Source organism: Phacochoerus africanus, chromosome 15 (assembly GCF_016906955.1).
Source record: "Phacochoerus africanus isolate WHEZ1 chromosome 15, ROS_Pafr_v1, whole genome shotgun sequence".
NCBI classification, from domain to species: domain Eukaryota; kingdom Metazoa; phylum Chordata; class Mammalia; order Artiodactyla; family Suidae; genus Phacochoerus; species Phacochoerus africanus.
In genome coordinates this window covers 75,059,201-75,087,164 of record NC_062558.1, presented here as the reverse complement: position 1 = coordinate 75,087,164, position 27,964 = coordinate 75,059,201, and the positions used below count along the sequence as shown (strand labels likewise).

The following is a 27,964-nucleotide window of genomic DNA, read 5'->3' as shown; positions in this document are numbered from 1 at the left end:
AACCTAAGGCTATTAAATCCACCCTTTGAAGCCCCTGGAGGCATGGACTCTAGATTCTTGGGTTACCATACTGCATTGCACAGAACCATCATTGCATCTCTTTCCCAAGATAAATACTAAGCAATGTGAAGGCTGGGATTGTGTATTAGCCATTTCTATCCTCCCCTGCCACGGGAAGCCTGAGGCCTCATACACAACACAGAGCATGTCATAGGGCTGAAGTGAATTGTTTCTATGTACCTTATGCCACACAGCTTCCCAATTTGCATCCATACTCTCAGCACACTGCAAGCCTTCCTGGAAGGGTGCACCCAAGTGAAGTCACCCTTCACTCCCTCCAGCCCGCTTGCTCCCCACCGCCTTCTGGGAAGAGCACCCCTTACCAGGATGTCCGAGTCCTTAGGCTCCTCCCCCGTGGCTGGGCTGGAGCAGTTGCTGAGTTTGAATAGCCAGTACTCCTGGGCAGTGACAAAGAAGTTCCATGGCAGCAGGCTGCCGATGCCCAAGCAGAAGAAGATGATGTAGGCAGCATTGAAGCGGTCCTTAGGCCTCTGCAGGCTGGGTGGTGGGTGGTCCAGAAGCTTCTCGAGCAGTGCTTCTTGGTCAGCCTGGAGAGAGCTGCTTGCAGTTCTGTAGGTGGAGTTGGAGCTGTGATGAAAGTCATCCTCTGAGATGACGGCCACTGTTGGAACAGAGAGACAGGACAGGTGAGCAGAAGCTGAGGCTGGGCACAGCGGGGGACTCATCCTACAGAGCTGACTATGCCCCTGCCCTGGCATCTACAGGGTCACCAAAGTGTGGTTAGGCAGCTTTAGGTTTAAAGATTAGGGAGAAAGACAAGATGTCACAATGTAAGTGACCCCAGGTCCCCCCACCCCTACCCCGCCCAATCCATGTAGGGACAACATAGTTGCAACTACGTGTGAGGCTGGCGGGGAGTAAGACCCTGTGGCATAGTGGGGCCTGAGGCAATCAAGGCATAAGGGCAAACCTGGTCCCAAGGCATTCGAATTTCTAAGCGGCCATAACAAAAGGAATTAGGATCCTTGATGAAGGAAGAATGCTCTAGAAACTCTTTTCAGCTTTACAGGAGAAAAGTAAGGAGCAGAAAAGTGTGTAGAATAGGGCACTTTTTGTGCAAAAAAGGCAGGGATGGAGTAGAGAGGGAAGAGAAAATACACCAAATATACTATCCTCTGGAAGGATACACAAGAAATTTCAAACGGTGGTTGCCTGTGTGCAGAGAGGCTGGGCACAGGGAGGGCACTGTATGATCTTTTGTGCCTCTTGAATTCTGAACATTGTGAATGTGTTATGTGTTCAAAAATAAAATCGTAAATAAAAATGACATTCGAATTAAATAACATTTTTTTAAAAATGCACAGTGTCTAGAGCTGCCTGCAGAAGCCAGTCTGAAACATTGAATAGTCCACTCTCTCATTTCATTTGTGGGGATACCAAGGTCCAAAGAGCAGGAGGTCACAGACCCTGCAAACAGCCAAGCCTGGGTTTGCAGCTCCTGCCTGGGTCCCACCTCTGTTCATCACATCCCACCAGGAGATAGCAACTCTCAGTCAGTGGTAGCAGCTACGATACACTAAAGAGTCTAGGTTGCCAGTAACTGCTGCGTACATGGCCTTGGGCAAGTCACCATACTCCGAGCCTCAATTTCCCCATCTGCAAACCCAGGGAAGCCTTTTTCACAAGAGTTACAGTAAATTGCAACTGGCTGGCAATGCTGACAAACATCAGCATCTTTCCTGCCATTCTGGGCTTGTCACCTGGCTGGCTGTGGAATTTGGCTGCAAGGAAGCATGCCTCCTTCTATGCTCTATATAGCACCCAGGCCATGGCGGCAGCTTGATAAATGAGAAATATTTCCATAAAGCTGAGGAGAGGACACTCTGTAGTCCCTTCTGCGGCAGCTTCCTCCCTACCCAATAAATCAACCGATCTCGACTCACATAGGAGGCTGAGCCTTAACTCAGAGCATCAGGCCAGCTGGGTGAGATGGGAACGCTGTCAGAGAGGTACAGAGCCTTATCTGCTATTTCAAGAGACCCTCACAGTATTTCTCAGAATTAGGCAGGACAGGAATTATTCCCTCCTTTTTATCAAATGCAAAGAACTAGGCCTTGGGAGTGCCCATGATGGAGCAGTAGAAACAAATCCGACCAGTATCCATGAGGATGTGGGTTTGATCCCTGGCCTCGCTCAGTGGGTTAAGGATCTGGCATTGCCGCGAGCTGTGGTGTAGGTCACAGATGCAGCTCGGATCCTGCGTTGCTGTGGCTGTGGTGTAGGCTGCAGCTGCAGCTCCAATTTGACCCCTAGCCTGGGAACTTCCATATGCCGTGGATGCAGCCCTAAAAAACAGCAACGAAAAAAAGAACAAGGCCTTAAAGTCACTTGATTTGTCCCACATTCAAATAGTAGGCATTTTTGATAGTTAAAATTAAATCTAGGGTTTGATCCCTGGCCTGGGAACTTCCTCATGCCACGGTGCAGCCAAAAAAAAATTTAAAAAGAGTGAGGTTACATAGCCAAGCCGTCTAAGGCCCATGTGGACCCCCTTGCCTCCCTGGGAGGAGGGTGGCTGGCAATGTGCACCCTTGCCTGCTGGCTCCAGTTATAGACTTTCTGGAAAGCCTCCTGGCCGGTGAGCTGGGAGCAGAGGTGAAAGCAGCAGTACCAGGCACTCTCATCAGTGTTTGCTGAATGAAGAGACTGTGCAGCCAGGATGTTTTTTCCTACTGGGGGTGCATGTACCCTGCAGGAGGCTGCCGGATGCTCAGAGCATCCGAGTCAGCAAGTCTATTTTAAATTCCCCTGGCTGAGCAGAGCCCTTTCCCAGCTTCGATTCACAGGGAGCTCAGCACTAACAAACTAACCAGTGTGGCCACACACATCACTTCTAAATTAGTGTTTAAAAAAATGTAAAAATTATGACCCATGAAGGACGCCAGACAAAGGGCAAGTGGTTCTTTCCAGATTCTCCAGCTCCAGGGGTGGGGGCAGGGGCCAACGGCTCAGTCACTCAGGCCACACTCAGCTGGAGTTCATTCTCAGCTCCAGGTGTCTATTTGTCCAGGACCATTCAGCCTTGACCAAGCTTCTCAAGGAGCCAGGAATTTTCCCTACCCAGGTCACAGGCCAGGGCACTGGAGTGATCAAAGTCTTATTACTCTTTATGAAAGCTAGCTGCTGGCTTTTGGATTACAAAGAAAAAGAAAAGAAAAGAAAAGAAAAGAAAAGGAACAGTCACAGTGTCCCCAGGACACAGGCTGGCTGTGGCCTTCAGTGTGTTCCTCAGGCACCTGCAAGAGCTGGCTTGGCTCAGCGCTGCTCCCTTCCTGGGTGACCAGGGGCAAAGGGCAGCAGGTGCACAAAGCAGCAGAAACTCATGGGGCCTGGGGCCACCGCAGGCCATCCTTTGGGCTTGGGCACCGATTCCCAGGAAGTTTGATTCTGGCTAAGTCAATCTGTCTCTGTGCCTCAATTTCCTCACCTGTGAAATGGGGGCAGGTGGGTAGGTGAAACAACCTATAGGAAAACATGGCTTGGAAACACAGAGCAACACCCAGGGCCAGGGCTGAATCCTCCTTGAGGCTGCCGACATCCTCTGCCTCTGGCTCCCCAATTTGGACAAATGGGACCTTATGAATGCTTTGGGCTGATTTGTCCCACCCAGGTCCCCCACATCCAGTTTCAGGAAATCCACAAGGAGGAGGGGCGAGAATCCGGGAAGAAAGAAGGTGGAAACCTAGAGAGAGGGGAAGGAAGAGGCGAGTGGGGAAAGAAAAGAGCAGAGAGGAGGAGGAGGGACGCTGCGGAGGGGGTCGCAGCGAGAAGAAGCCGGGGTCCTGAGGCTCCGGTGGAGCCCTGGCAGGAGGGCCGTGGCGGGAAGCCGCCGAAAGCGCGAGCCCGGGGAGCGACTGGGAGCCTGAAGAGCTGGGCGCCGGCCAGGCCCGCGCCCAAGCGCCGGCCCGCACTTACTGTCGCCGCCGCGCCGCCACCGATACTGTCTCCCGGGCCGCCGCGGCCACTGCGACTCCCGGCTCGGCGGGGCCGCAGGCCGGGCTCCGCCCCCGGCCCCGCCCCTGCCCGCCTCCGCCCGCCGGCGCTTCCGGGTTTGCCAGGCTCTTTGGTTTAGCTGCTCCCTGTGCTGCGGCGCCGGCGCCGGCGCCGGGCTGCAGGCACGCGCCCATCTCACGGGTAGAGAGAGTGAGGCGCCGGGCCACCAGGTGCACTGCCCAGGCGGGCTGGCGAGTGCGTGGTCACCAGGCTCCCGGTGCTGCCGCCGCGGCTTCTCCACCGTGAGCTCGACCCTGACAGCCCTCCCCTTTCAGCTCCCATAGCCCTGCTCCCCAGAACACCGAAGAGCGCTTCCAGGCTCCTGCAAAGTCTTACACCCTCCTTCTTGATCCCCTGTTGTTCCCGTACCCCTGCCCCGCGCCGCCTCAGGGACCCTTCTGTGTGCCAGCCATGCCAGGCTACTGCCTCCTAGTGGCTCATTGTCTGGCTGAGGCTAGGGGGTGGCTGAGGTTAGAGGGTAGCTGAGCGGGCAGCAGGCGGTCCTCAGGACCACCCCTGCCCCACCAGGCCCTCCTACCAGCCTCCAGACCTTCCCGTCTGAATTACAGGCCCAGGCTTTCTGCTGTGCTCCTGACACCCACTGTCTCATTAACCTCACACGCCCTGAGGGCCGGCAGTTGCATTGTGCCCCTATTACAGACCTGAGAAAACTAGGTTTGTGGGAAGCCCAGGTGGAGCTGGGATGCAACACCAGGTCTGTATGGTTCTAAAACTCCTGCTGAGGAAGTTCTGGTTGTGGCTCAGCGGGTTAAGAACCTGACTAGTATCCATGAGGACGTGGATCAATGCCTGGCCTTGCCAGCAGGTTAAGGATCTGGTGTTGCCCCAAGCTTCGGTGTAGGTCACAGATGCGGCTCAGATCTGGCTGTGGTGTAAGCCGCAGCTGCAGGTCCCATTCGAGCCCTAGCCTGAGAAAGTCCACAAGCCGCTGTTGCAGCCCTAAAAAAAAAAAAGCAAAACAAACCTGCTGAGATGCCCCACCCCACCCCACAGGGGTGGGCTCAGTGCTGGATGCTAACAGGGCCAGGTGAAATGGCAGCTCTATTTCACGATGAGGCTCACAGAACCCTGTACTTCTTTCATTAAACGACCTGCTCCCTGCCAGGCCCTGCAATGGGCCCTGTGATGTGTTAGAATCAGAATACATAGTTGGTCTTTTCCCTGGTTTCTGGAACAACTGTTTCTCAAACCCATTCCTGAGGGATGGGAGTGATAGGAGAGTCTTTTATTCTTCCTCACAAGCACATTTCAACCGCACCTGAGTTTATGTTCATGAGGTGGGCTCATGGGCAGCAGACGGCTTCCAGGTGAGGGCTGGTGGCACAGGAGGAACCCGCCCTGGGATTGGAGGGTTGGAACTCTCAGCTCCACACCTCACCTCTGGGGAGGGGAGAAGGGCTGGAGATAATCACCCACGACCAATGAGTTAATTAATGCTGCCTACATAATTAACCTCCATTAAAAACCCCTAAATGATGGGGTTCAGAGAGCTTCTGGATAGGCGAACCCTCCACTTACGCACCCCAACCGCACGGTTGCTCCACACTCTGTACCCAGTGCATTTGTATCCTTTATAATAAACCAGTGATAGCAAGTTAAGTGTTTTCCTGAGCTCTGTAAGCCCTCATAGCAAATTATTGAAACTGAAGGGGGTGTGTGGGAACCCCCCATTTTGTTGGACAGAAGTTTAGGTACCGTGGGTACCCTGTACTTGCAACTGAAGTCTTGTGGGACAGCCCTCAACCTGAGGAGTCTGTGGCTAGTTAGAGGTAGTTAGTATCAGAATTCAATTGAATTGCGAGACACTCAGCTGGTGGCCAGAGAGTTGGAGAATTTGTTGTTTGTACTAAAACAACAACAAAACACCACAACATTTGGTGTCAGAAACGCTGAGAGTAAAAGCAGCGCAGAGACCCAAAGGCACAAAGAGCTGGGGTCTTGCTTCAGAGGAATTTGTGCCTTCCCTGAGGGGGGCAGGACAGGCCACCCAGGACAGAAGACTTGGGAAGCCCTCCAGCCCATGTGCAGGATGCAGTGGGGCATCAGGTGGGCAGGCAAGGGAGTCCACAGGGTCTGGGTGCTTGCCCACCCCCACTGCCACCCTGCATCCTGTTAGACCTGTTTTAAAGGGCACAAGTCCAAGATTTGTAAAATTAAGTAGCTGGCCGAAGCTCACAGATGGTGGAGCCTGTGTTTGCTCCCAGGTGTGTCTGACTCTGAAGTTGTCACCTGTTTTCTGTTCCATCATGCAGCCCCTCCAAAGAGCCTGGAGGTAGGTAGGGTGGGGAGTGGGATGGAGGGACAGGGCTTCTCAGAAGAGGTGACCTTGGATCTGAATCTTTAGGATGCAGATGGTCCATTGAAAAGCACAGGAGGGGAGTTCCCGTCGTGGCTCCCTGGTTAATGAATCCGACTAGGAACCATGAGGTTGCAGGTTCCATCCCTGGCCTTGCTCAGTGGGTTAAGGATCCGGTGTTGCCCTGAGCTGTGCTGTGGGTCACAGACGTGGCTCGGATCCCGCGTTGCTGTGGCTCTGGTGTAGGCCGGTGGCTACAGCTCCGATTGGACCCCTAGCCTGGGAACCTCCATATACCGCAGGAGTGGTCCAAGAAATGGCAAAAAAAAAAAAAAAAAAGAAAAAGAAAGAAAAACGCAGGAGGATGTCCTAGGAGGGGCAGAGGGCTGAACAAAGACAGCAAAGACAGAGATGCAAGCAGTGACATGACCTTAGCAAGAGAGATGTGAGGATGTGGGAAAGGCTGGACCCAGATTGGGATGGCTCCTGAAAGCCAGAACAGGTCTTTGAATGTCACCCTGCAGGTTACAGGGCTCCAGAAGGGTTTTTTGGAAGAGAACAGGCTCCACTGGGCTTTAGGGAGATGACTGTGGTGACCAGGCAGGGTGATGGACTAGAAGCCAAGGCCACCTGGACACCACATCTGACTTACTTGTCCAGCCTAAGAAAACAGACCCATAATGTCAGAGTTTTAATTTTGCATCTCAATCTTTTTAGGTCTTAAACCATCCTGGTTCCCAGCCCACCTGGATGCTATTTCAGAGGATTAGGGGCCACTGTATGGTTGTTGGTGGGGACAGACAGAAGACTAGTCTTGAACTTGAATTTGCTCAGCAAGCTTGCTGTTACCATTTACATTATGACGTACAGATCAGCACAACCAGCAAGACTTTGCCCAAATGTTCCTTTTCATTTTTTTGGGGGGGGGTCTTTTTGCCTTTTCTAGGGCCACTCCCATGGCATATGGAGGTTCCCAGGCTAGGGGTTTAATCAGAGCTGTAGCCACCGGCCTACGCCAGAGCCACAGCAACGCGGGATCCGAGCCACGTCTGTGACCTACACCACAGCTCAGGGCAACACCGGATCCTTAACCCACTGAGCAAGGCCAGGGATGGAACCCGCAACCTCATGGTTCCTAGTCAGATTCGTTAACCACTGAGCCACGACGGGAACTCCGCTCCTTTTCACATTTTACACACGGCAAGAAAACAGCCACTGTCCACAGCAAAATGACAGGAGGCCAAAGGGGAGGCTTGGAGCTGGGGACTGTGGCAGAGACTGAAGACCTTCCCCGAAGGGGAGGGGAAGGAGGGCGGTCCCTCTACCTGCAGGCTGACCGCCATCCTGGGCCCTGCCAGCTTCCCACGGGGAGCACACAGATCCCCTCCAACGTTCGAGCTCAGGCAGGGTGCGGAGGTGGAGTCAGACCACACGCCCAGGCTAAACTTGGCCCCTTGGGGATGGGCAGACATCTTCAGGAGCCCCAGAACTTGGCTTGAGGCGTGGCTGCTTGGGTGAGCAACTCTGACCTTCCCACCTGCTCTCAGTCTGCTGCATCTCTGCTCAGATGGATAGCAGAGGGTCCCTGCCCAGCTGGCAGCAAATCCAGGGGTATTCCTGGTCCTCTGCGCAGATCATGGTCCCATCTCCTTGGTGCTTCAGTGCTTTGTCACTTGACGTGTAAAGGTGTGAGTGGCCCACGGTCCTTTTCATCTGTATTTTTGGAGGATGAGTGTGTGAGAGGGAATGGGAGTTGAGGACATCTCCTGACAGAGCCAGAGTCCCCAGCAGCCCCCCTCCAGTGTCCTGAAGCTGGAGGCTTTCTCCAAATGTAGGAGGTGCCAGCCATCCAGGGATTAGCTTCTTCCTGGGGCTGGGCCTCCAAAGGGGCTGCAGATGGCCTCCATCTTTCAGGCAGAAAGAAACAGGAGGAAACCAGTTGCTCATGCACCCACTGGGTGGCTTCCTGGCAAGATGTAGCTTGGGGCACCCTCGGCTTCTCAGGGAATGTTTGAGGCTGTGGGGGATCAGGGAAGGGAGTCAAGTGGGGGTCAGAAGCCCTGAGCTCTGATTCTGGCCCCATCTCTGACCAGCTGAGTGACCCTGAGCAAGTCTCTCCCCCAAGGGCCCTTCAGTGATGAGGTAATAAAAGCATCTGTTTCTGTGACACGTTATCAGGAAAACATCTTTTTCTGAGATGGACAGGGTCCAAATGGGGTAAGGAGAGGAGACCCAAGTGTTTTTACAAAGCTGACTGGAGAACAGACTGATTCCAGGAGCAGGGAGGGATGGGAATGTCAGGGCAGGTGGGCAGGCCCTGCGATTGTCGTGGGCTGGCTCAGGAGGCCCCTTTTAATAAGGCCTGGGAATGGAGAGGCCACGATTTTCTGCTTTGAGCCCCCCCACCCCACCCCGCGCCCCGTGTCTGGGGCAGAGGTGAGGAGCAGAGGCATTGCCACTGGGCACTGGGCAGAGATGATGCCAACAACCACCTGCTTGCAGGAGCAGCAGAGAATGTTGGGACGATGTTTATAAATGATCCAGTGCTGCACAGCGGCTGGGCATTGCCTTGTTCCGACGTACTATGAAGAAGAAAAAGAAGAGGGGAGAGAAAGGAGGAGGAGGGCCAGGAAGAGAAGGAAGAAAGCAGAGGGATGGTAAACTTGAGAAACACCCAAAGCGCCCTCCATGGGGTGGATATTTCACCGCTCTCAGCCCTATAAAAAAAGCGTGCTGTCACTCCTTGGCTTGGAAATGCTCTGAAAGTTCTGAGTGCTGTCCGAAGCCCTCTCACTATTACAAAGGGACTCGCTCCTGGCCCCAGGGAGCTAGGATGTGAGGTCAAGGACCAGCCAGGGAGCCCACCTGGTGTGGAGGACAGAACTGGAGCCCGCTGGCCCCTGGGCTGGGATGCTGGTTAGATAGCCCTAGGCAGACAAGCCTTGGTTCCCGCATCTGAGTATTCCGACCTAACAGCCTTCTGAGAGGCCCAGAGTGGGAGCCTTCTAAGTGGTACTGATGGCTCTCAAGGAAACCCTGGCTGCCCTCCCGCCCCCAGAGACCATCTGCTTGAGTCCCTTGCGCAGCCCATGCTGTGGGTACTCTAGTTAGCCTCATTTTTATATGTGAGGAAGCTGGGGTATTGAGAGGTTAGAATCGTGCTTGGAGTCACACAGCTGGTAAGCGGCAGAGCCAAGGTTCAAATCAATGCCTTTGTCTCCAGAGCTCAGTAAGTGGTTCCATCAAAGGTGGCTGGGTGTGGGTGCTGACGGGCCACCTAAACTCCCATTTTATGCAAAGCCTGCTAACCTGTAGGCAATTAAGTCTTGAGAAGAGCCTGATTTAGTCTCACAACTTCAGCGCAGAAGTCCTCCAGGTGGACGCTGAGGCCTCCATTAGGCTGATGCTGCCATCTAGTGGCCCTTCTCTGTCACTGCTGCACTCGCAGGCTGGGCTCGCTCCGTGGGGAAGGTTCCAGACCTCCTGCAGACTCCAGCCCCTGTCCCCTCTCTCTCCCGTCCATGAATCAGGCATCTTCCTCCCGCCCAGATCCAGCTTAGGTCCCATGGGCCATCGGTTCAATAATGTATTGGCAGTACCCTGAACTCCCTTGCCCCTTGTGTCCTAGTGGTTCTGCTGACCAACCCTGGGTGACCCACCTATTCCTGAGCAAATAAGCCTGGCTGGGAAAGTCCCCAGGAGGCCAGTGGCTCCACTCTGAATTCCTGTGACCAACCTGAAATGGGCCTCGAGGATTCCGCAGTCCCTGGACACATCTTAGCTCCTGCTTTCTGCAGGAACGGCCGCCAGCTTCCTCCTCCACTCGCCTCAAACCCGAACACACCCCATCCTGAGACAGCCTTGCCTCCTGCCTCCTACTTGATGGAGAAATCAGAAGCCGCCAACGAGAAACGTCCTTATTTCTCAGCACAAAATCTTCCCCCATCAGCTCCTGTTTCTTTCTCTCTCTGTCCAATTATAATAGGGAAATTGCCCCCTCTGTTCTAAGTCTGCCCCCCCCCCCAGCTCCAGATCCCAACCCCTCCCCTCCCGCTAGCTCCGGAGCCTTTGAGGATCAATCCATCCTTCTCACGATTTCAACCTTAAGATGCTCTAAAAGCATTCTTTCCATGATTTTTTTTTGTTTTGTTGCTTGGTGGTTTTTTTTTTTTTTTTTTTTCTTTAGGGCCACACCCATAGCATAAGAGTACAATCAGAGCTACAGCTGCTGGCCTACACCATAGCCACAGCAATGGCAGATCTCAGCCGCATCTGCAACCTATACTGCAGCTCATGGCAACGCCAGATCCTTAATCCACTCAGCAAAGCCAGCGATCAAACACGTTTCCTCATGGATACGACTCGGGTTCATTACCACTGAGCCATGAGACAGGAACTCCCTTGTTTGGTGTTTTCTTAAGGAAGTATAACTCAGTGTACAAATCACAATGTAGGATTTATGAATAACCGCACAATGGAAGTATCCATGCCACCAGCACCTGGAGCGAGCAGTGGAGCATTACTAGTGAGACAGGCTGGGACCTGAGACACTACTGCAGTGACACAGCTGGACAAACTGTCTCCTCCCTGAAGCAACAGAATACAAAGAAACTATAAGGGACTAAAAATAACTGCATGCAATGCCCAGTTGCAGGGGCAAATTATGAGCAACGATATATAAAAAGGCCAAAACTCAACTGTCATCTCTGAGGTGCAGGGAACAAAACAGGGTATATGGTGTATGATCCCTGCACACAGAACCACCGAGAGGGTGGGCACACCACCTAAGCCACGCCCCTAGTCCCACCCACTGATCCGCCCCTGCCCTCGCCCTCATTGACAGGATCAGCCTACCCTCTGAGTCATAGAGGCAGCGAGGACACCTGTTACTTGTTCTCAGTCCCTTGTGTTCCAGGAGTCCCAGTAAAGCCTTTTGTGAATGCCTCATCTGGCCTCGTCAATTTCTATTGATTAGCGTCTAAGAACAATGTTGGTGATACTAGAATCCCAGAAACTGCTCTGTTCTGGTTACCATGGCTACAAAACGAATGACCCCAAAATACAGTGGTATGAAACAACCATTTTTGGAGTTCCCACTATAGTGCAGTGGATTAAGAATCTGACTGCGGAGATTTGGGTCCCTGAGGAGGTGCAGGTTCAACCCCTGGCTAGGCACAGTGGGTTAAAGGATCTGGTGTTGTTGCACTTGAAGCTGTGGCTTGGATTCAATCCCTGACCCGGGAACTTCCATATGCTGTGGGTGCAGCCATAAATTATATATATATATATATATATTTTGGTCTTTTGTCTTTTTAGGACTGCACCTGAAGCATAGGAATTTGCCAGGCTAGGGGTCGAATTGGAGCTATAGCTGCCGGCCTATGCCACAGTCACAGCAATGCAAGACCCGAGCTGCGTCTGTGACCTACACCACAGCTCATGGCAACACTGATCCTTAACCCACTGAGCGAGGCCAGGGATTGAACCTGTGTCTTCATGGATGCTAGTCGGGTTTGTTAACCACTGAGCCATGATGAGAACTCCTAAAAAATTTTTTTTTATGTTACGGATTCTGTGGCTCAGGAATTTGGTTTCAGCACTTTGCTCAAGGTCACATGGAAAGCAGATAATGGAGTCTGGGTTCAAGCCCAGGGCAGGCAGACCCCTGAGCTTGTCCCCTTAAACCTGTGGCTGAGCTGGGGCTGCGGATAATGTTAGCCTCTATTTCCTGAGCCTCCTCAGTGTCAAGCCTCGTGCTTAGTACCTCCCAGTTGTTGGTGGCTTTTATGCCTCCCACACCCTGCGACATGGGCGCCATCATTATTCACCTGTGGGAAGAAAGAGAGGTAGGCCACCAGGGCCCTGGGGGAGCACAAAAGCTCACGTGACGCTGAGCCATGCCGCATGAGGATCTGGGAGCATTTGATTGGGGGAGAAATGGCTCTAGGGTGGACCATGAGCGCTGCTTTCAAATTTTCAAATATTTGAAAAGCTTTCAGAAAGTAGAAGACTTAGGCTTATTCCTATTGGCTCCTGAGGGTCAAATCAGCCCCTACAGGAGTTCCCATCGTGGCTCAGTGGTTAACAAATCTGACTAGGAACCATGAGGTTGTGGGTTTGATCCCTGGCCTTGTTCAGTGGGCTAAGGATCTGGCATTGCCATGAGCTGTGGTGTAGGTTGCAGATGCGGCTCAGATCTTGCGTTGCTGTGGCTCTAGTGTAGGCCGGTGGCTACAGCTCCGATTAGACCCCTAGCCTGGGAACCTCCATATGCCACGGGAGTGGCCCTATAAAAGGCACACACACACACACACACACACACACACACTCACGCGCGCGCGCGCACACACACACACACACACAATCAGCCCTTACAGTGAAAATAAATTAGCATTCAATAAATGCCAGCTGTTATTATTACTGTTAATAAGTTGTGAGTTCTCCATCTCTGGAGGTATTTAAGTAGAGACTGGTTAAGTGCCTGCATGGGCCATTGTGGAGGGAATTTTGGCATCCAGTGAGGGTAAATTAGGTAATGGCCAAGGACCCCCCCCCACCTCTGCCCTCCTAGAATTCTGGGAAATGGATCCCAGCGCAGCCCTGCAGTTCTCAGGGGCAGCCTCTGCCCAGTATAAGCCCCCTGGGTAATCACAGTATTTACTGGTGTGAGCACAGGGCATCTGTCCCTGAGCACCTGGTCATCTGGGAATTGCTGGGACCTGAGGGCTGGCAGCTTAGCCCTGCCCTGGGTTTCATCAGGCAGATGAGAAGCTCCTGGGAAGAGGAACAGCCGAGGCTGCCATCCATGGAGAGATGCAGGAGGGGTTTCTGGGGCAGGTGCCACCGTCCCTGTGATGCAACCTGGGGAAAGCAGTGCCCAGGCAGGGGGCTCTTGGCAATCTGCAGAGAGGGCCAGGGGCTCGGGACCCAGTCCCAGGCAGCAGAGCCCGGAACCAGAGAAGCTCTGAGCCTAACCCTCCACTGCTTCAAAACCTCTCCCCAGTTCCCCATGGCCCAGTAGGGCACAAACCTGGTGGGTCTTATTTGACCTACATAATATTTAAAGAAATTTGAGCCAATAATTACAAGTGGAACCATTTCACGTGCAAATCCTGATTTCTGGTTTCTAAGAGCAGGAGGAGGGAGCAGTCCTGGCAGCCATGGTCTGAGCCATAACAGGGAGGGCTGACCCCTCCCAGTGGGCTGTGTGGGCTCCAGGGAGCCAGAGTCGCCCCTTCCCCCTATCGCCTCCCTGTGGCGCCGAGGCCAAATGAGAGAGGCCAGTTAACTGAACAGTTATCCTCCTGTTTCTCTTGGGTGGAGAGCCTCATTGCTAAGAAGGTGGAAAGTGCACAATATGCTGAGACAGCTTATGCTCCAACAGACAGACCAGAGGGCACCTTTCTTTGTGGAGTGTTTTTTGTTTTGTTTTGTTTTTTGTCTTTTTTGCCATTTCTAGGGCCGCTCCCGCAGCATATGGAGGTTCCCAGGCTAGGGGTCTAATCGGAGCTGTATCCGCCAGCCTACACCACAGCCACTGCAACGCGGGATCCGAGCCACATCTGCAACCTACACCACAGCGAGGCCAGGGATCGAACCCACAACCTCATGGTTCCTAGTCAGATTCATTAACCACTGAGCCATAATGAGAACTCCTGTAGGGGCTGATTTGACACCCTCCTACACCAGAGCCACAGCAACATGGGATCCGAGCCGCGTCTGTGACCTACACCACAGCTTACGGCAACACCAGATCCTTAACCCACTGAGCAAGGCCAGGGATCGAACCCTCAACCTCATGGTTCCTTGTCAGATTTGCTAACCACTGAGCCACGATGGGAACTCCTCTTTGTGGAGTGTTGATGAGGCTGGTTCTCTTGTTCCTGTGACCGAGCAGTGTGGATCCAGGAGACCCTCTGACCTACAGACAAAGCCCCGAGGCTGACTCCATTGTCAGCGGGCTGGGAACCTAGAAAGGGTGACCTTATGGGGAGCCATGCTCCTGAGACAGGTGTGTCGGACACAGGTGTGTCCTTCCCAGACTCCCAGGCTGATCCCCTGCTTCTCTGACTCCATGAGGCCCCTCCTCCACCGTGGGTGTCCTCACCTCTGTACTTGTGATCAGGCACTTGCAATCCCGCTCTTCCCTCCACCTGGTGGGCCCTTGGACCCGGTCCTCTGCTCTCCACCTGCCTACATACCACACCTTTCAAGGCAGCAGCTGGATGACCCCTCCCTTCCTCTTGCTCCCTGGTGCTCTGTCGGTGCCTCCCACCGGCTGACTGCTGCTCTGATGTACCGGCTGTGGGAACTTGCTTTTTATCCTGCCATGAACTGCCCGAGTGCCGAGTCCAGGTCTGATTCACCAGGCTGTGCCGGTCTATGGATGAGATAAATAAATATTGATTGAATTTCCAGGCATCCCAGACCCTCTCCCGAGGAAGCTGCTTAGGTGGAGGAACCGGGATGGACAGATTCAAATCACCCACAGTGAGGTCTGTGCTGGTGCCTTGAGGCTGCTGGACCAGCACAGACTCACTAGTGCCCCCTCTCCTGGGTTTCCCTCCGCCCCCGCCCCCCATCTCCCAGGTTAGGGTGGTTGAGAGGACACCAGCTCACACCCAAACACCCACCCAGGTAGGACCCTGAGGCCACTTCAGCACTTCTGGCAGACAACGGCCTTCACATCTGGTCCATCACCTGTTCAAAGGACATCAGCCTCTTCGTAAGAAGTTTCATAAAAGAAAGTTGCTGCTGACTTTTGCCTGAAAGCATCTCCCACAAAAAGGCATGATTGAGAAACTGCCTCAGGGAAACCAACCCCAGTGTCCTAAAACATTGCTGTTCCATAAGGCCTCTGTGGACCCCCAGGCTTGGTCAGAGCCTCTCTGAGTTTCCTCGGTCCCCTTGCCCCTTTGTTTCCCAGTCTCCCCCTTGGCCGTGGCTCTGAGGGCAGAGTGTGCTGCCTGGGCTTGATACCCAGGGGTGGGCCATGTCAGATGTGCTGCCGCTCCCTGTGCCACTGGTTTGGGTTTGGAAATATCAGGGCCTGGGAGTCCCTAATCTGAGTGCCTCCTGTCCCTGGACTGTTGGTCCAGGGCAAGGATCAAGGTTACAAATAGCAACCTGCTGAGGAAGTTCCCTAGAATTTCCTGTGCCCACCTTGGAGAAGGCTGGGGTCTTGGTGTGACATGCCTATACCTGGTGCAGGAGGCGACAACCAGCTTCATGGCAGCTTTTCCTACGAAAGGACAGGAGAAAGTCGGGAGGGTGGAAGAGGTCCCTCTGTTGGGAGCAGGGAGTGGCTGGCTGAGGCTATAAAGAGATGTGGGTGGGGGAGGCCTGGAGAGCAGGCAGTACCACCCCCAGTGGCCTGTAGAGGGCGCTCCCGGGGCCTTAGTTAAAGATGAGGCTGGAGTTCCAAGATGGATGGGCTGAGCCTTAGCCACCAAAATGAATCTATCTTAATAACAGCAAGGGAGGGAAAAGTTAGAGATCTCCACGGAGACATCGTTAAGGGAGGCTGCTATCCAGAGGGAAAGATGGTGTCGACAAAATGAATTTCCGAGCAGTTATTGGAAAAAATAAAACTATTTCATGTTTATACCTTGAGGGGTTGAGACTCTTGGATCAAACCCACTGTATTTAAATATTTACAAGAACAAAGATATGTTTGTATATGCATAGATCTTCCTGAGAGGATATATAAGAAAAGTCGTAATTGCCTCTATGGGGGAGGGAAGGGGATGAGACAGGAGAAGGAGGAGATCTACTTTTCACCTATTCTTTTGTATCTTTTTTTTTAAACCATAAGCATGTATCATATTTTGAATTCAAATAGGCTGAATTTTTGAAAATTTGCTAAACAGAACTGGACGAGGTCTTCCTGAGTCGGATCTCAGGCCATTGGTGGAGCTGGAATGGATTTTTCTGTCCCTGTGGCCCTCCGTGGAGGAAAGGGCAGCCTGTGGCCGCCCACACCCAGCAACCCTCAGGGGCAACAGCAGTGACTTGAAGATTGCTGGTTGTGTCAGTCTGGCTGGTTTGTGTGTCAGCCTTGTCACCTCACCACCCTGCTCTCGGGCGCCTCCCTGGGCAGCCACGTGGTCACAGGGTTGGGACCAGCCCATCTTCTGCCTACTGCTCCTAGTTTCCCCTCATCCACCCTGGGACGGTGACAGAGGGGCCAAGGGGTGGGGCTGTCACACCCCTGCCTAGAATAAGGACCCTCCCCCCAAATTCTAGAACCAGACCAGCCAGAGGAAACATACAGAACAGCAGGTCTAAGGCCCCCATTGCATGGATGGGAAGACTAAGGCTTGGGAAGGGACTGTGGCCCCCACAGCATGACTGGAACCCAGGTCCCCTGCTTTTCAGCCTGAACTCTGCATGCCATCAAGGAGAAGGTAGCAAGTGGGGGCCCTCCTGCTTGGGTGGTGGGCAGAGGGTGAGGGGTTTTAAATGGGTACCCTAGACCCCTGGGGGGACCCCAGATAATCTACCTGCCTGTGGGGGCTACTTATATGAAATGATTGCCCCACACCTGACTCTACCCACTGCTCCCTGGGCTGCTGCCCCATCTCAGGCTAAATCTCCTTTCCCTTCACACACACACACACACAGAGGAATGTGATGGCCCCCGGTACTCTGGGTCCAGGAACCAATGACAGTCTGAGTGGCGGGTCTGTGTGCATGTATGTACCTTGCTTATCCTGCCTCCCCCACTAGGCCATAAACTCCCAGAGCACCCAGACTGCAGCTGCTCCCTACCCCCAGGGGGACAGCCAGACAATAACTGGCACCTGCCCTAGAGCCACAGATCCCTGAAAGAGCTGGCAGGGACTTTCTGGGCATGAAAGGGTTAAAAAAGCACTCCATGACCAAAAACATCTGAGACACCAGTATTATAAATCAGCTTCTTCCACAGGCCTTCTCAGAGCCTTTAATGTGCTATGACTCTATTTCCGAGCCAGTGTGTGCTCTCACTCCAAACTTAATTTTATTTATTTTATTTTTTATTTTTGTCTTTTTAGGCCATGGAAGTTTCTGTGTTAGGGGTCAAATTGGAGCTGTAGCTGCTGGCCTACACCACAGCCACAGCAACATGGGATCTGAGCGGCGTCTGTGACCCACACCACAGCTCACAGGAATGCCGGATCCTTAACCCACTGAGCGAGGCCAGGGATTGAACCCACATCCTCATGGATACTAGTCGGGTTTGGACCACCGAGCCATGGCGGGAACTCCCTCACTACAAATTTTAGAGATCACAGAATCCACCCAGAGTAGGCAGTGTCTGCTGGAAAATGCTGGGAACACACTCAGCTCATGCAGGGGACCAGAGGTCCACAGGGCAGAGTGGACCAGGGCTGCTGACAAGTAAATTAAAACAACAAACCAAAACCCAAAAAACCATTACCTCAAGACACCAAGGAAAATTAACACCAAGATGTTGATGTTCTTAGAACAAGACCCTCTTACTGCCACCTGCTGGGAACATCTCATAGTAAATATACCAGTCTACAATCTGTTTAAATCCAACTATTGGTAATTAAATGTGGGAGGATTAAACATTTCTTTTTTTATTCTTTTTTTTTAATTTTTTTTCTCTTTTTGTCTTTTGTTGTTGTTGTTGTTGCTATTTCTTGGGCCGCTCCCGCGGCATATGGAGATTCCCAGGCTAGGGGTCGAATCGGAGCTGTAGCTGCCGGCCTACGCCAGAGCCACAGCAACGCAGGATGCGAGCCGCGTCTGCAACCTACACCACAGCTCACGGCAACGACGGATCATTAACCCACTGAGCAAGGGCAGGGACCGAACCCGCAACCTCATGGTTCCTAGTCAGATTCGTTAACCACTGCGCCACGACGGGAACTCCCATTTCTTTTTTTAAAGTATAGCATAGTTGGAGTTTCCATTGTGGCTCAGTGGTTAACGAATCTGACTAGGAACCATGAGGTTGCGTGTTCAATCCCTGGCCTTGCACAGTGGGTTAAGGATCCGGCGTTGCCATGAACTGTGGTGTAGGTTGCAGATGCAGCTCGGATCCCACATTGCTGTGGCTGTGGTGTAGGCCGGTGGCTACAGCTCCGATTCGACCCCTAGCCTGGGAACCTCCATATGCCGTGGGAGCGGCCCTAGAAATGGCAAAAAGACAAAAAAAAATTATAGTATAGTTGATTTACACTGTTGTGCTAATATCTGATATTTCAACAGAAGTCAAAGCCTCTCTGACTGGATAAGAAACAAAACCCACTGTATGTTACTTGAACAAAAAGACTGAACAAAAACCTGAAGAAAGATCAAAATGTGTCATGTTTGGGAGTGTAAAATTTCTATTGCATCTTTTAGTTATTGAGGGTCTGCTTTTCTTTCATTGTTTTTAGGGTTAAAGACCTATCAGATGGGTTTGTGTTGGGTAGATTTAATTAGAATGTTTTCTCTGGATAAAAAAAAAAATCTACGATCTGTGAGGGAATGGCACCACCCTCCCCCCTAGATACAGCACTCTTGTCCAGTGTATAACCTGCCCAACCGTGCATGGCCACCTTGGGTCCAAAGTCATACAACCCCAGCCTGCCCATCATGCCCTTTCTGCCAGAACAATTTACTTATGTTTCAGGTGAATGCTCTTAAATGACCTCAGCCTCAGCTCCAGCTGGGAAACACCTTTCTGAACTTCTCACAGGCAGACAGGAACACTGAGGGCGTCACCTCTGCCACCCCTCCTGCCCATGGCATAGGCTACAGTAGGCTCAAAGGACTGCCCCCAAACACATTCCAGGAACACTTACACACTGAGGTCTGGGGAGCAGGGACTGGGATCTGGAGCCAGCATGGCTCATTTGCTGTGTGACCACAGGGAAGTTCTTACTCTTCTCTGGGCCAGTGTTCCCTTCTGCAAAATTAGGCAGTTGAACTTGATCATTTCCAGGAGCTCAGAGAGCTCTGACAATGACCGCCTGCTCCAAACTCGTGAAATATGGAGAAAAGCAGGCAGGTCATTCCCAACTGCAGACAGAAAGACAGTCAAGAAGATAGCAGAATACAACCTGATTTTTTTTTATTAGACTAGGAAATATAATTTATTTCATAAAAATTAATTTTGTTACAATAGGAATGCTAAATGTTATTTACAGGTTGTAGTTTACAGAATGAACAGAGGTGGGATTGGGGCCAGCCCTGCAGCCCTGCGGCGCCAGGCATATAACCGCATCCACGGCCCAAGCAGGTGGTCCAGCCCTTTGCCCCGACGGGAGGTGCTCCCTGTACCCAGGCTCCTGGTCACCTCTCCTCAGAGCGTCTGCTAAGGGACCTGGCTCAGCTGCCTGGTTGCTAGGAAAAGGGGACCAGAGGGCCCTGGATCATCCCGAAGATGGGGAGGGTCCCTCCGGAGCCCGGGGCACTGCAGGAGAAGGTGGAGGGAGAGGCACATAGAAGATACACCGACGGACCCTGTGGACTCAAAGAGAGGCAAAAACAGGCACGCCGACCTCCAGGTGGCCCAGCACGGACGTGAGGAGGACACACACTCACACACAGGAGGGGACGAGTTCCGGGTGGGGCACGCTGATGTGCCCACAGATAAGAGCACCCACACACACGCACGCACGCGCAAGCACACCCCAGAGATGAGACGGAAACACCACGAGGGCCCTGAAGCGGCACTTAATCTGTCGCTCTCAAGGCACTCGGGTTGCGTGCGGCTGCCTCTCAGGCCCGAATGAGGGGAGAACCTCCATCCCACCTGGAGATAGGCAGCATGCAGACTAAGTCACGGCTGCCGCGGCAGATGGATGGGGCCCGCAAATCCTGTCCAGGCTTTTCTTATATAGCTGAACAGTTTGAACCCTCCCAGGAGGCTTCAGCCAATTGCTTCTGTGCTCCAGGCCCTGATACACAGTTTCTGGAAACCAGATTAGAAATGGCACCTGGGTGGCTGGCCTGGCCTCACCCACCAAGAGCTGGGTCTGGGCGTTGAGGAAGCCGGCTTCTGGCGGGAGGGGCGAGGGTGGGCAGGGAGAAGGGGCGTGGCAGACCATGGTCAACTTCAACCCACCAGGGTTCCCATCAGCAGCCCAGAATGGCCATGTGTCCAAACCCCAAGGGCCCTCAGACAGCAGCTACGGAGCCGTCTAGATATATAAAGCAAAAGAGGCCCCAAGAAGGCAGTCATATGCCTGAAGTCACACAGCAGTGTAATGGCAAAGCTGGAGCATGAGGGCTGGTCTTTGGACCCCAGGCTGCCTGTGGGCATTTTAGGGCCTGAGAAGAGCACCAGGAAAGCCCCTCACAGCACTGGTGAGGCTGCCCTCAAAGCCATGGACCACACAGCCCAGACCAGAGGCGAGCAGGGAGGCTGGGCCCGCAGCCTCAGGGGCCCAACTTGATGCGGGCCTGGCCTCTTTAGCAGCCCTGATAAAAAGGAAGCCTCTCTCACACCAGCAGGCCCTTGACTGTCCAGAGCCAGGCCATTCCCCAGGGGGGGCTGCTGGGTGGTGAGACCCCCTCATTCCCATAAGCCCCTGAGTACACAGCAGGGAAGCCAGGCTGGGGACACTGGTTGGCACTACCCCACTGCTTTCCTCCCAGGAGACCAGACTTTCAAATGCCAGGATATGCCCAGGCCGGTCCCAGGAGCGGCTCGAGGACATGCTGGGGCAACCCTTGGGGTCAGTGCCTGGAGCTGGCACTTGCTTTGCCCTGGGCGCAAAGGAAGAGAGTCCCTTTGATGTGAAGCCTCTGTGCTGGCTCAAGATTCTGGTCCCAGCCACCAGCAGATGGCCAAAGAGGGACCCTAATGGGCCCTTGGAAATCCTCCACGCCACCAACTTTGCTTATCAAAGCTGACTTCAAACAGTCCCAGACGGCAGAGGAGGGGTGAGAAGAGGGTAGAAGGGAGGTGCCTGTGGAGATGAGTGCTGGGAAGACAGCCCTCCACCCTCCCTCCTCCACAGCGGGCTGGCACGTGAAACGCGGCCAGGCAGCCTACCTCCCAGCCTCCCGTGCTGCAGGGCTGCCTGCTAGCCCATCCTCAAAGTCACACCAACCCCAGAAGCTCAGGCTTCTGCAGCTAGAGGCCCTCCCATCCACCCCTTTGGTTTTACAGAAGGAGAAATCGAGGCTGAAAAAGGGCAGATCCTGGATTCCTGGGCATTAAGAAGATGCCAACCTATGGCAGCCCTCCTGGTCTGGGGGCTGCTGGGGGGGCAGATTCCGGCTGCACCCCACTCCGACCTTGGGTAAGGGAGAGAGGTGTCTGTGGGGAATTCTCATCCTTGACTTCTGCTAGGGCCCCCCTCCTGGGCCGTCTCCCCTCTGCAGGAGCCATGAGACCACAGTACTGGAAATTCTCTCTGGCTCCAAGCTGGGCTGGCTCTCCTATTTCCCTGCCGGGGCCTCTGAATCTGGATTCCCGGGAGCCCAGAGGAGCCTTGAGGGGTCCACCTGGGGCTGTGAGAGGGAGGGAGGACCTCGCTCCACTCCGGCCTCAGGGCTCCATGGCTTTCCCGATCAGCATTCACTTAAGATTTTGGAGGGAAACAGGGGATCATGGCTCAAACCCCATCTGACCCTGGGGAAGGGGAAGCTGGGGCCTTGTTAGAATGCAGTCGAAGATGGAATCACTAGCAGCAAAGTGTTCCCTGTTTAGTCTCTCTCTCTTTCTCTGACACACACAGACACACACAGACACACACACACACACACACACACGCTCCTGGCCAGAACTACAAGCATGCCCACACTCACCCACACTCAAGAAAAGTGTTTCCTATTTTTTTCTGTGTGTTGTTTTTTTCATTTTCTTTCTTTTTTCTTAAAAAGGACTTATCCAAATATCTGGATAATAAATCATTGGCGTTTCCTAAGAAACTGGGTTTTTTTCTTTTCCCTTATGGTTTTGGTGTTTTTCTTCTCTTTTGAGCCTGACTAGTGGTCTGAAGCTTTCTGTCTTTCCTTTTTTTTTCCTCTTCCTTTTTGTTTGTGGACAGGAGAAAGCAGCTCGCCTGAATTGTACTTGACTCTTCAAAGAGGAAAATGGCATGAAAGGAGAAAGGAGCTTAGGGAGGAGGGAGAAATTAATAACCGGGGAGGAAAATGAAGAACGCAGCTCAAACAGAGGCCCCCTCGAGGGCCCGGGGGCTGAGGGTGGGAGGGCCACCTCCCTGTTCCCCTAGCTGCCTCCAGAGGCCTCAGCCCCGTCCCAGTTCCTGCACAGAGGTCTGATGTCAGGAAAGTCAGCAGGGGGTGGAGAAGGAACGCTGGGTCCTCCCAGCAGCAAAGTCCAGGGATTTCCTAAGGCTGGTCGTGGTCTGGGGGCGGGGCAGGGGGAGGAGGAGGGGGGCCATTCTGGCTGTGAGGAGGCCCAACTGCCCCACAGGAGGCTGCCCCGGCGGCCTGTGCCCGCCCCCTGCTGGTCTCTCCCAGCATGCACAGGGTTGGGGCGGCTCAGCAGTCCCCATCCGTGGTCATGGCCACCAGCATCTCGCTCTTGCCCATCTCCTCCAAGGCACTTGCCAGGCTGTTGAGGTCCCCGTCGTCCTGCTGCAGAGCCTCCCAGAGGTCCAGGATCACACCTGTGGGGCTCGCTTTGGTGGCAAAGTAGTTCAGGTACCTGAGAGAGGAAAGGAGGACACTGGGCTCCCCAGATGCTCGGCACTGCCCAGGAGCCTGGGGTGGAGGGGCACTGGGAGTACCTTCCAGGAGCCCTGGGACTGTGGGTCTGGGCTCCCACCATCCTGGGTCTGAATCCCAGGCTGTGTGGCCCTAGGCAAATCACTGCTCCTCTCTGAGCCTCAGTCTCATCTCTAAAACGGAAACTGTCCTGCTTATCATCAGTCATCACTCGTTCCCTCCGCATTCCTTCTCTGCCTGGTCTCTGCCCACCCCAGGCACTCCCCTATAGCAGGAACAAAGCCACAGACATCCTTATAAATCCCACCTATTTCTGGTAAGATGTCTTATATATGGTACCTGTCCCCTGCAGGTGTATTTATTTATTTTTCTTTTCCTTTTTAGGGCTGCACCTATGACATATGGAAGTTCCTAGGCTAGCGGCTGAATCAGAGCTGCAGCTGAGGCCTACACCACAGCCACAGCAACACGGGATCTGAGCCGCATCTGTGACCTACACTGCAGCTTGCAGCAACACCAGATCCTTAACCCACTGAGCAAGGCCAGAAATTGAACCTGCATCCTTATGGAGATTATGTGGGTCTGTAACCTACTGAGCCACAATGGGAACTCCCCTGCAGGCTTATCAAATGATTTCTCAATAAGCAAGCATACCATAACTGTAATGGTGACCATTGCCATTAGATTTACCCAGCATTTTAAGCTCTCTAGAAAAGTTTTGGCACCAGGGTGTACTGTGTCACTCAGAAAGCATTTCCAGAACACCTGCTCTGTCCTGGGCACAGGGCTGCTGATGTGATCATGCTTGGCTGGTATTCTGGCTTGACCTGATTCTCACAGGCCAGTGCTCTGAGCACAATGCTCCTCAAGGAACTGACTTCTCGATTTAGCAGAGCCAACCCTGAGGTCCTGATCTACCACAAAGGGTGGGCCCACTCCTAGACTGTCAGGCTGTCTGTCTCACCTGTCCAGTGGGGACAAAGGGAGGGAGGTGGCTGTGGTCTCAGCAGAGCAGGCCACCCTGACACTCACCGGTCCATGGATAGCTTTTGCGCCAGCAGCCGCCAGTCGTTGCCGCGCGAGTTGGGGGCATCTAGGCTGTTGCATATCTTCTGGCGGATGGACAGCGGGATCTTGAAGGCATAGGGTCCCAGCTGGGTGGTGACTGTGCTGCTGGGGGCGGAGCAGAGGGCGTCCAGGGAGCCAGCAGGTGTCTGGAAGGGCAGGGGGCAAGGGTGAGAGGGGCAGAGGGCCCCTGCCCGCCCTCGGGGTGCACATGCTAATGCACGGCCCGGGCTAATGCTGTGCCATCTGTGATTATGAAGCCACCAGGGGCTTCAGCCACGGTCTAATCTACATGGGCCCACTTTTACACAAAGGAAAATAAAGTCTAGAAAGGGGAAATGACTTATCCACGGTCACATGTCTAATCAGTGGCAGAGCTGGGTCTAGACCTTTATTCAGTGCTGTTTACCCTGCACTGCAAGGAGGGCCTAGCGCTGTCCCCCTGGGTGGCGAAGGTTTCATAAACCTCAATCCGGATTACAGTGGTGGAGAGCCACAGGCCTGGGCTAAGCATTGACCTGATATAGAGTCCGTGATACCCACCCTCCCTAAAACCTGCTTTCTCCATCTCCCTGGTGGGGATGATCACAGCTGCCTCCCTGGTGGCTGTGAAGATCTGGAAGATAACCTAAGCTGCCTGGTACAGGCCAAGTACAGTTGTAGCTGGGCAAAGAGGGACCAAGTCCCAGCTCAGACCTGGGAGGTCAGGGACACATCTCTGCGGGAGATGGTACTTCTCCCAGAGGAGGGGGAGCCTGGAGTCTACAGCCCTCAGCCCTATGCGGTGTTGGTGCCTGGCCCTCACCTCTGCCAGCACGGTGTGCAGCTGGAATATCTGGCCCTCCCCCTCCACCTGCCGCACACAGATCTTGCAGCTGAGCTCGGTGGAGGCCAGGCTGTGCCTCTCCAGGGTGAAGGTGCAGTGCAGGGCCTTCTGGCTTCCACTCCAAATGTGATAGAAGGGGATCTCCTGGGGGAGGCAGGAAGGGGGGCAGGATCAAGGAGGTGAGGCCAGCTGGCCCCATCCCAGGGGAATGGAGGCGGAGGCTGGTGAGGGGGCCAGCCTCAGGAAGGGAGGGGGCCTCTCCATCCAGATGGGCTGAGGCGGAAGAGCTGGGCAGGGGCCCTTCAGCTGAGAAGGGGAGTGTATCGGGGGAGAAGACACAAGTCTGAATATGTGAATGTGTGCATGCATGTGTCTGGGACTCGAAGCCTTGTGGACTCAATGATGTCACACAGATGGGCGTGGACAGAGGGATGCGACCATCAGAGATTTAGTCTGGACAATCCGCCAGGCATGAACGCTCTTGGAGATGGTAAGGCCTCTGTGACAGTGATGTCTACAGACATTTATGCGGGGGAGTGTGTGACACGGGTAGGAATGGTAGGGAGACAGAGACTTGGGGGTGGCCACGGGGACCAAGGCTGCAGGACTGAGGGAGGAGGCAGGGAGGGGGGATTGGTCTTCCCAGGCAGCCGCCCAAGGGTGCCCCCTCCCCAGCTCCACCTCTCCCCATCCTCTGGCCCAGCGCTCACCTGGTACTTGGCCAGCAGCTTGCTCCTCCAGTGGGCGTGGGGGATGTCGTGGAGGGAGAGGCGCAGGTTATGGTAACTGTCCTTAAACAGCAGGGGTTTGGGCTCCTCCACTAGGTAGCCACCCAGGGTCCGCTCCAGCTCCAGCACTTCCTGTGGGGAAGAAGGGGGAGCTCATCATATCTGGCCAATGGGCCCTTTCCTGCTGCAACTCTGGGGTTTGGGGACACCTATGGGCAAAGGGAATAGTGTATAACATGGAGGCGGGGATCCATCTGAGCCACAAGGCTGGGCATTTGGTAAGTGCTCATAGAAGACGTACCATGTGGATGGATGGATGGATGGATGGATAAACGGACAGATAGTGGGACAGGTGGATGAATGAATGGATTTATAGACGACTGAATAGATAGACGGACTGATGGATGAATGGGTAGATAGATGGATAAATAAATGGGCTAATGGATGGATAGATAAATAGAGACAGACAGAGAAAACAATGTGCCGATGAATATACAAATGGATGGGTATATAAATAGAAGGACAGAGGGAAGGAAAGATAAACGGATGAATGAGTGATGGCTGGATGCACAGATGGATTATAGACTGAACGAGTATATGGACGGATGGGCAGCAAGTTGGATGGAGGGATGAATGGATGGATGGAAGGAAGGATGAGGAATGACTAAACATGGAATGCCGTCAAGCCAAAATGTGGCAACTTCTGTCTTGTTCTCCATTCTAGTCTCTGATCATAACTAGAGGTTAGCTAGCGCCCTGGCACCAAGAGATCCAGGCTGCAAGAGCATTTCCCAGAAGATTCTAACCCATTATGGGCCTCCTGGAATTTCAGGCCTGCCTGGTCCCAGCAGGAGACACTCGCTCTCCCATGAGGGCTTTTCGCCTGTGTTGCATCAGTCGGCAACTTGGAGTTGGAGACAAGTCCCCTGAGACTGGGAGGCAAAGGAGCTGGAAGAGCCCACAGACTATGGGCGGGAGGAGGCCTGGTGCTACAGGAAAGAACGTGGCTTTGAAGAGGCAGGGGATGGGAGGGTGAAGAAGGAAAAGGGGTTTGAACAGGGCCAAGGGTCTGTGCTATTCCAGTGTTGGTCATGATGAGACAGAGGTCCTGGGAACTGGCGAGAGGACCGGGCAGAGGATGGACAGGGCCTCTGGAGGGACAGGGTGGCACAACACCTGCCACCATCCATCATGGCCCCCCTCGCTTAGGGGCGTTGCCCATCTGTTTGCACCCGGTAGGAGCCTGGATGTCAGCCCTGACCCCTCCCCTCTCCCTTGGCTCTATCCATCAATCACAGCTTCCATCCATTCTACTGACTCAACACAGAGTCTAGTCCTCTCTCCTCGTGGCTGTCACTGCCTGATGTCCACAGTCTAACTCAGGGTCCAGCTGCAGCCTCCCAGTTGGTCTCCCTCCCTCTTGTCTACCCATCCCTGCAGCAGAGTTTTCAAGCGAGCACCTTGAACAGGTGCCACTAGGTCCCTGGCCCCACCCAGTGGATAGATTCCAAATTCCTTGGCATGGCCTCCAGGCTGCTGGGAGGCTGAGTCCCATCTCTCACACCCCTGCATGCTTTGGCACAGAGAACAACACACCTGTCTTTGCGTAAGCTGCTCTGGCTCCTGGAACACCCTTCTCCCTTCTCTGCCCAGAATGCCCACCTATCCTGTGGAGCTCAGGTCGAAGGTCGGCTCCGCCGTGAAGGCTTCTCAGACCCACTCCCCAACAACCAGGCCCTGTGAGCCTCTCTCAGGCTGATGTCCCTTCAGCCTTCCATCAGTGGTCTGTCTCCCATCTCTAGCCTGCCGCTTGGAGAGGGCAGAGCTGTGCCTGATTCATCTATCTTGAGGGTCTGACAGCATTTGAATGTTTGAGGAATGAGTGAAGGGAGGACTGCATGAGGCTGATGGTGGCAGAGGGTGCCTGCAAGGTACCGTGATCCTGGGGAGGGGGACACTGGAAGGTACCAGGCAGTTGGCTGGCTGGGGAGGAGGCGCCCCCAGGTCCCCATGTGTGGGGACCCATGGCCTGGCCTTACCTTCAGCGCCACGGGTGTATCCTCCAGGCAGTAGACCCTGAGGCTGTACTCCAGAGAGGTGCAGAGGGCGGGGGCGAAGATGGCCAGCTGGAGCCGCTTGATGGCCGAGCGGGAGTAGGACTCACCCGTGAACACGTAGGTGCCCAGCTGGTCCAGCAGGATGTGGCAGGACCTGGCCTCCAGCTGGCAGTAGCAGGGGGTGTTCAGGGTCTCCTCGTCCAGGGTCACCACCTCCTGCAGGGTGACAGTGGGGGTGAAGGGGATGCGCTGGCAAGGCCCT

At 53.9% G+C, this 27,964-nt stretch overlaps 2 protein-coding genes across 5 annotated transcripts in view; both read right to left on the bottom strand.

The window, feature by feature from the left end:
* SLC29A3 (solute carrier family 29 member 3) overlaps positions 1-4,065 on the bottom strand; it is a 43,846-nt gene extending 39,781 nt beyond the window's left edge. For all 3 annotated transcript variants that reach the window (XM_047761066.1, XM_047761067.1, XM_047761068.1), the window contains exons 1-2: positions 3,997-4,065; positions 384-682 (exon numbers count right to left, since the gene is read on the bottom strand). In XM_047761066.1, coding sequence (XP_047617022.1) covers positions 384-664 — 281 coding nt within the window. In that variant the 5' untranslated portion in view covers positions 665-682; positions 3,997-4,065. The remainder of the gene's footprint in view (positions 1-383; positions 683-3,996) is intronic.
* An 18,111-nt stretch (positions 4,066-22,176) lies between these two features.
* Positions 22,177-27,964, bottom strand: part of UNC5B (unc-5 netrin receptor B) — an 85,152-nt gene continuing 79,364 nt past the window's right edge. For both annotated transcript variants that reach the window (XM_047760579.1, XM_047760577.1), the window contains 5 exons: positions 27,685-27,918; positions 25,628-25,777; positions 24,897-25,061; positions 24,059-24,240; positions 22,177-23,006 (listed from right to left, as the gene is read on the bottom strand). In XM_047760579.1, coding sequence (XP_047616535.1) covers positions 22,841-23,006; positions 24,059-24,240; positions 24,897-25,061; positions 25,628-25,777; positions 27,685-27,918 — 897 coding nt within the window. In that variant the 3' untranslated portion in view covers positions 22,177-22,840. The remainder of the gene's footprint in view (positions 23,007-24,058; positions 24,241-24,896; positions 25,062-25,627; positions 25,778-27,684; positions 27,919-27,964) is intronic.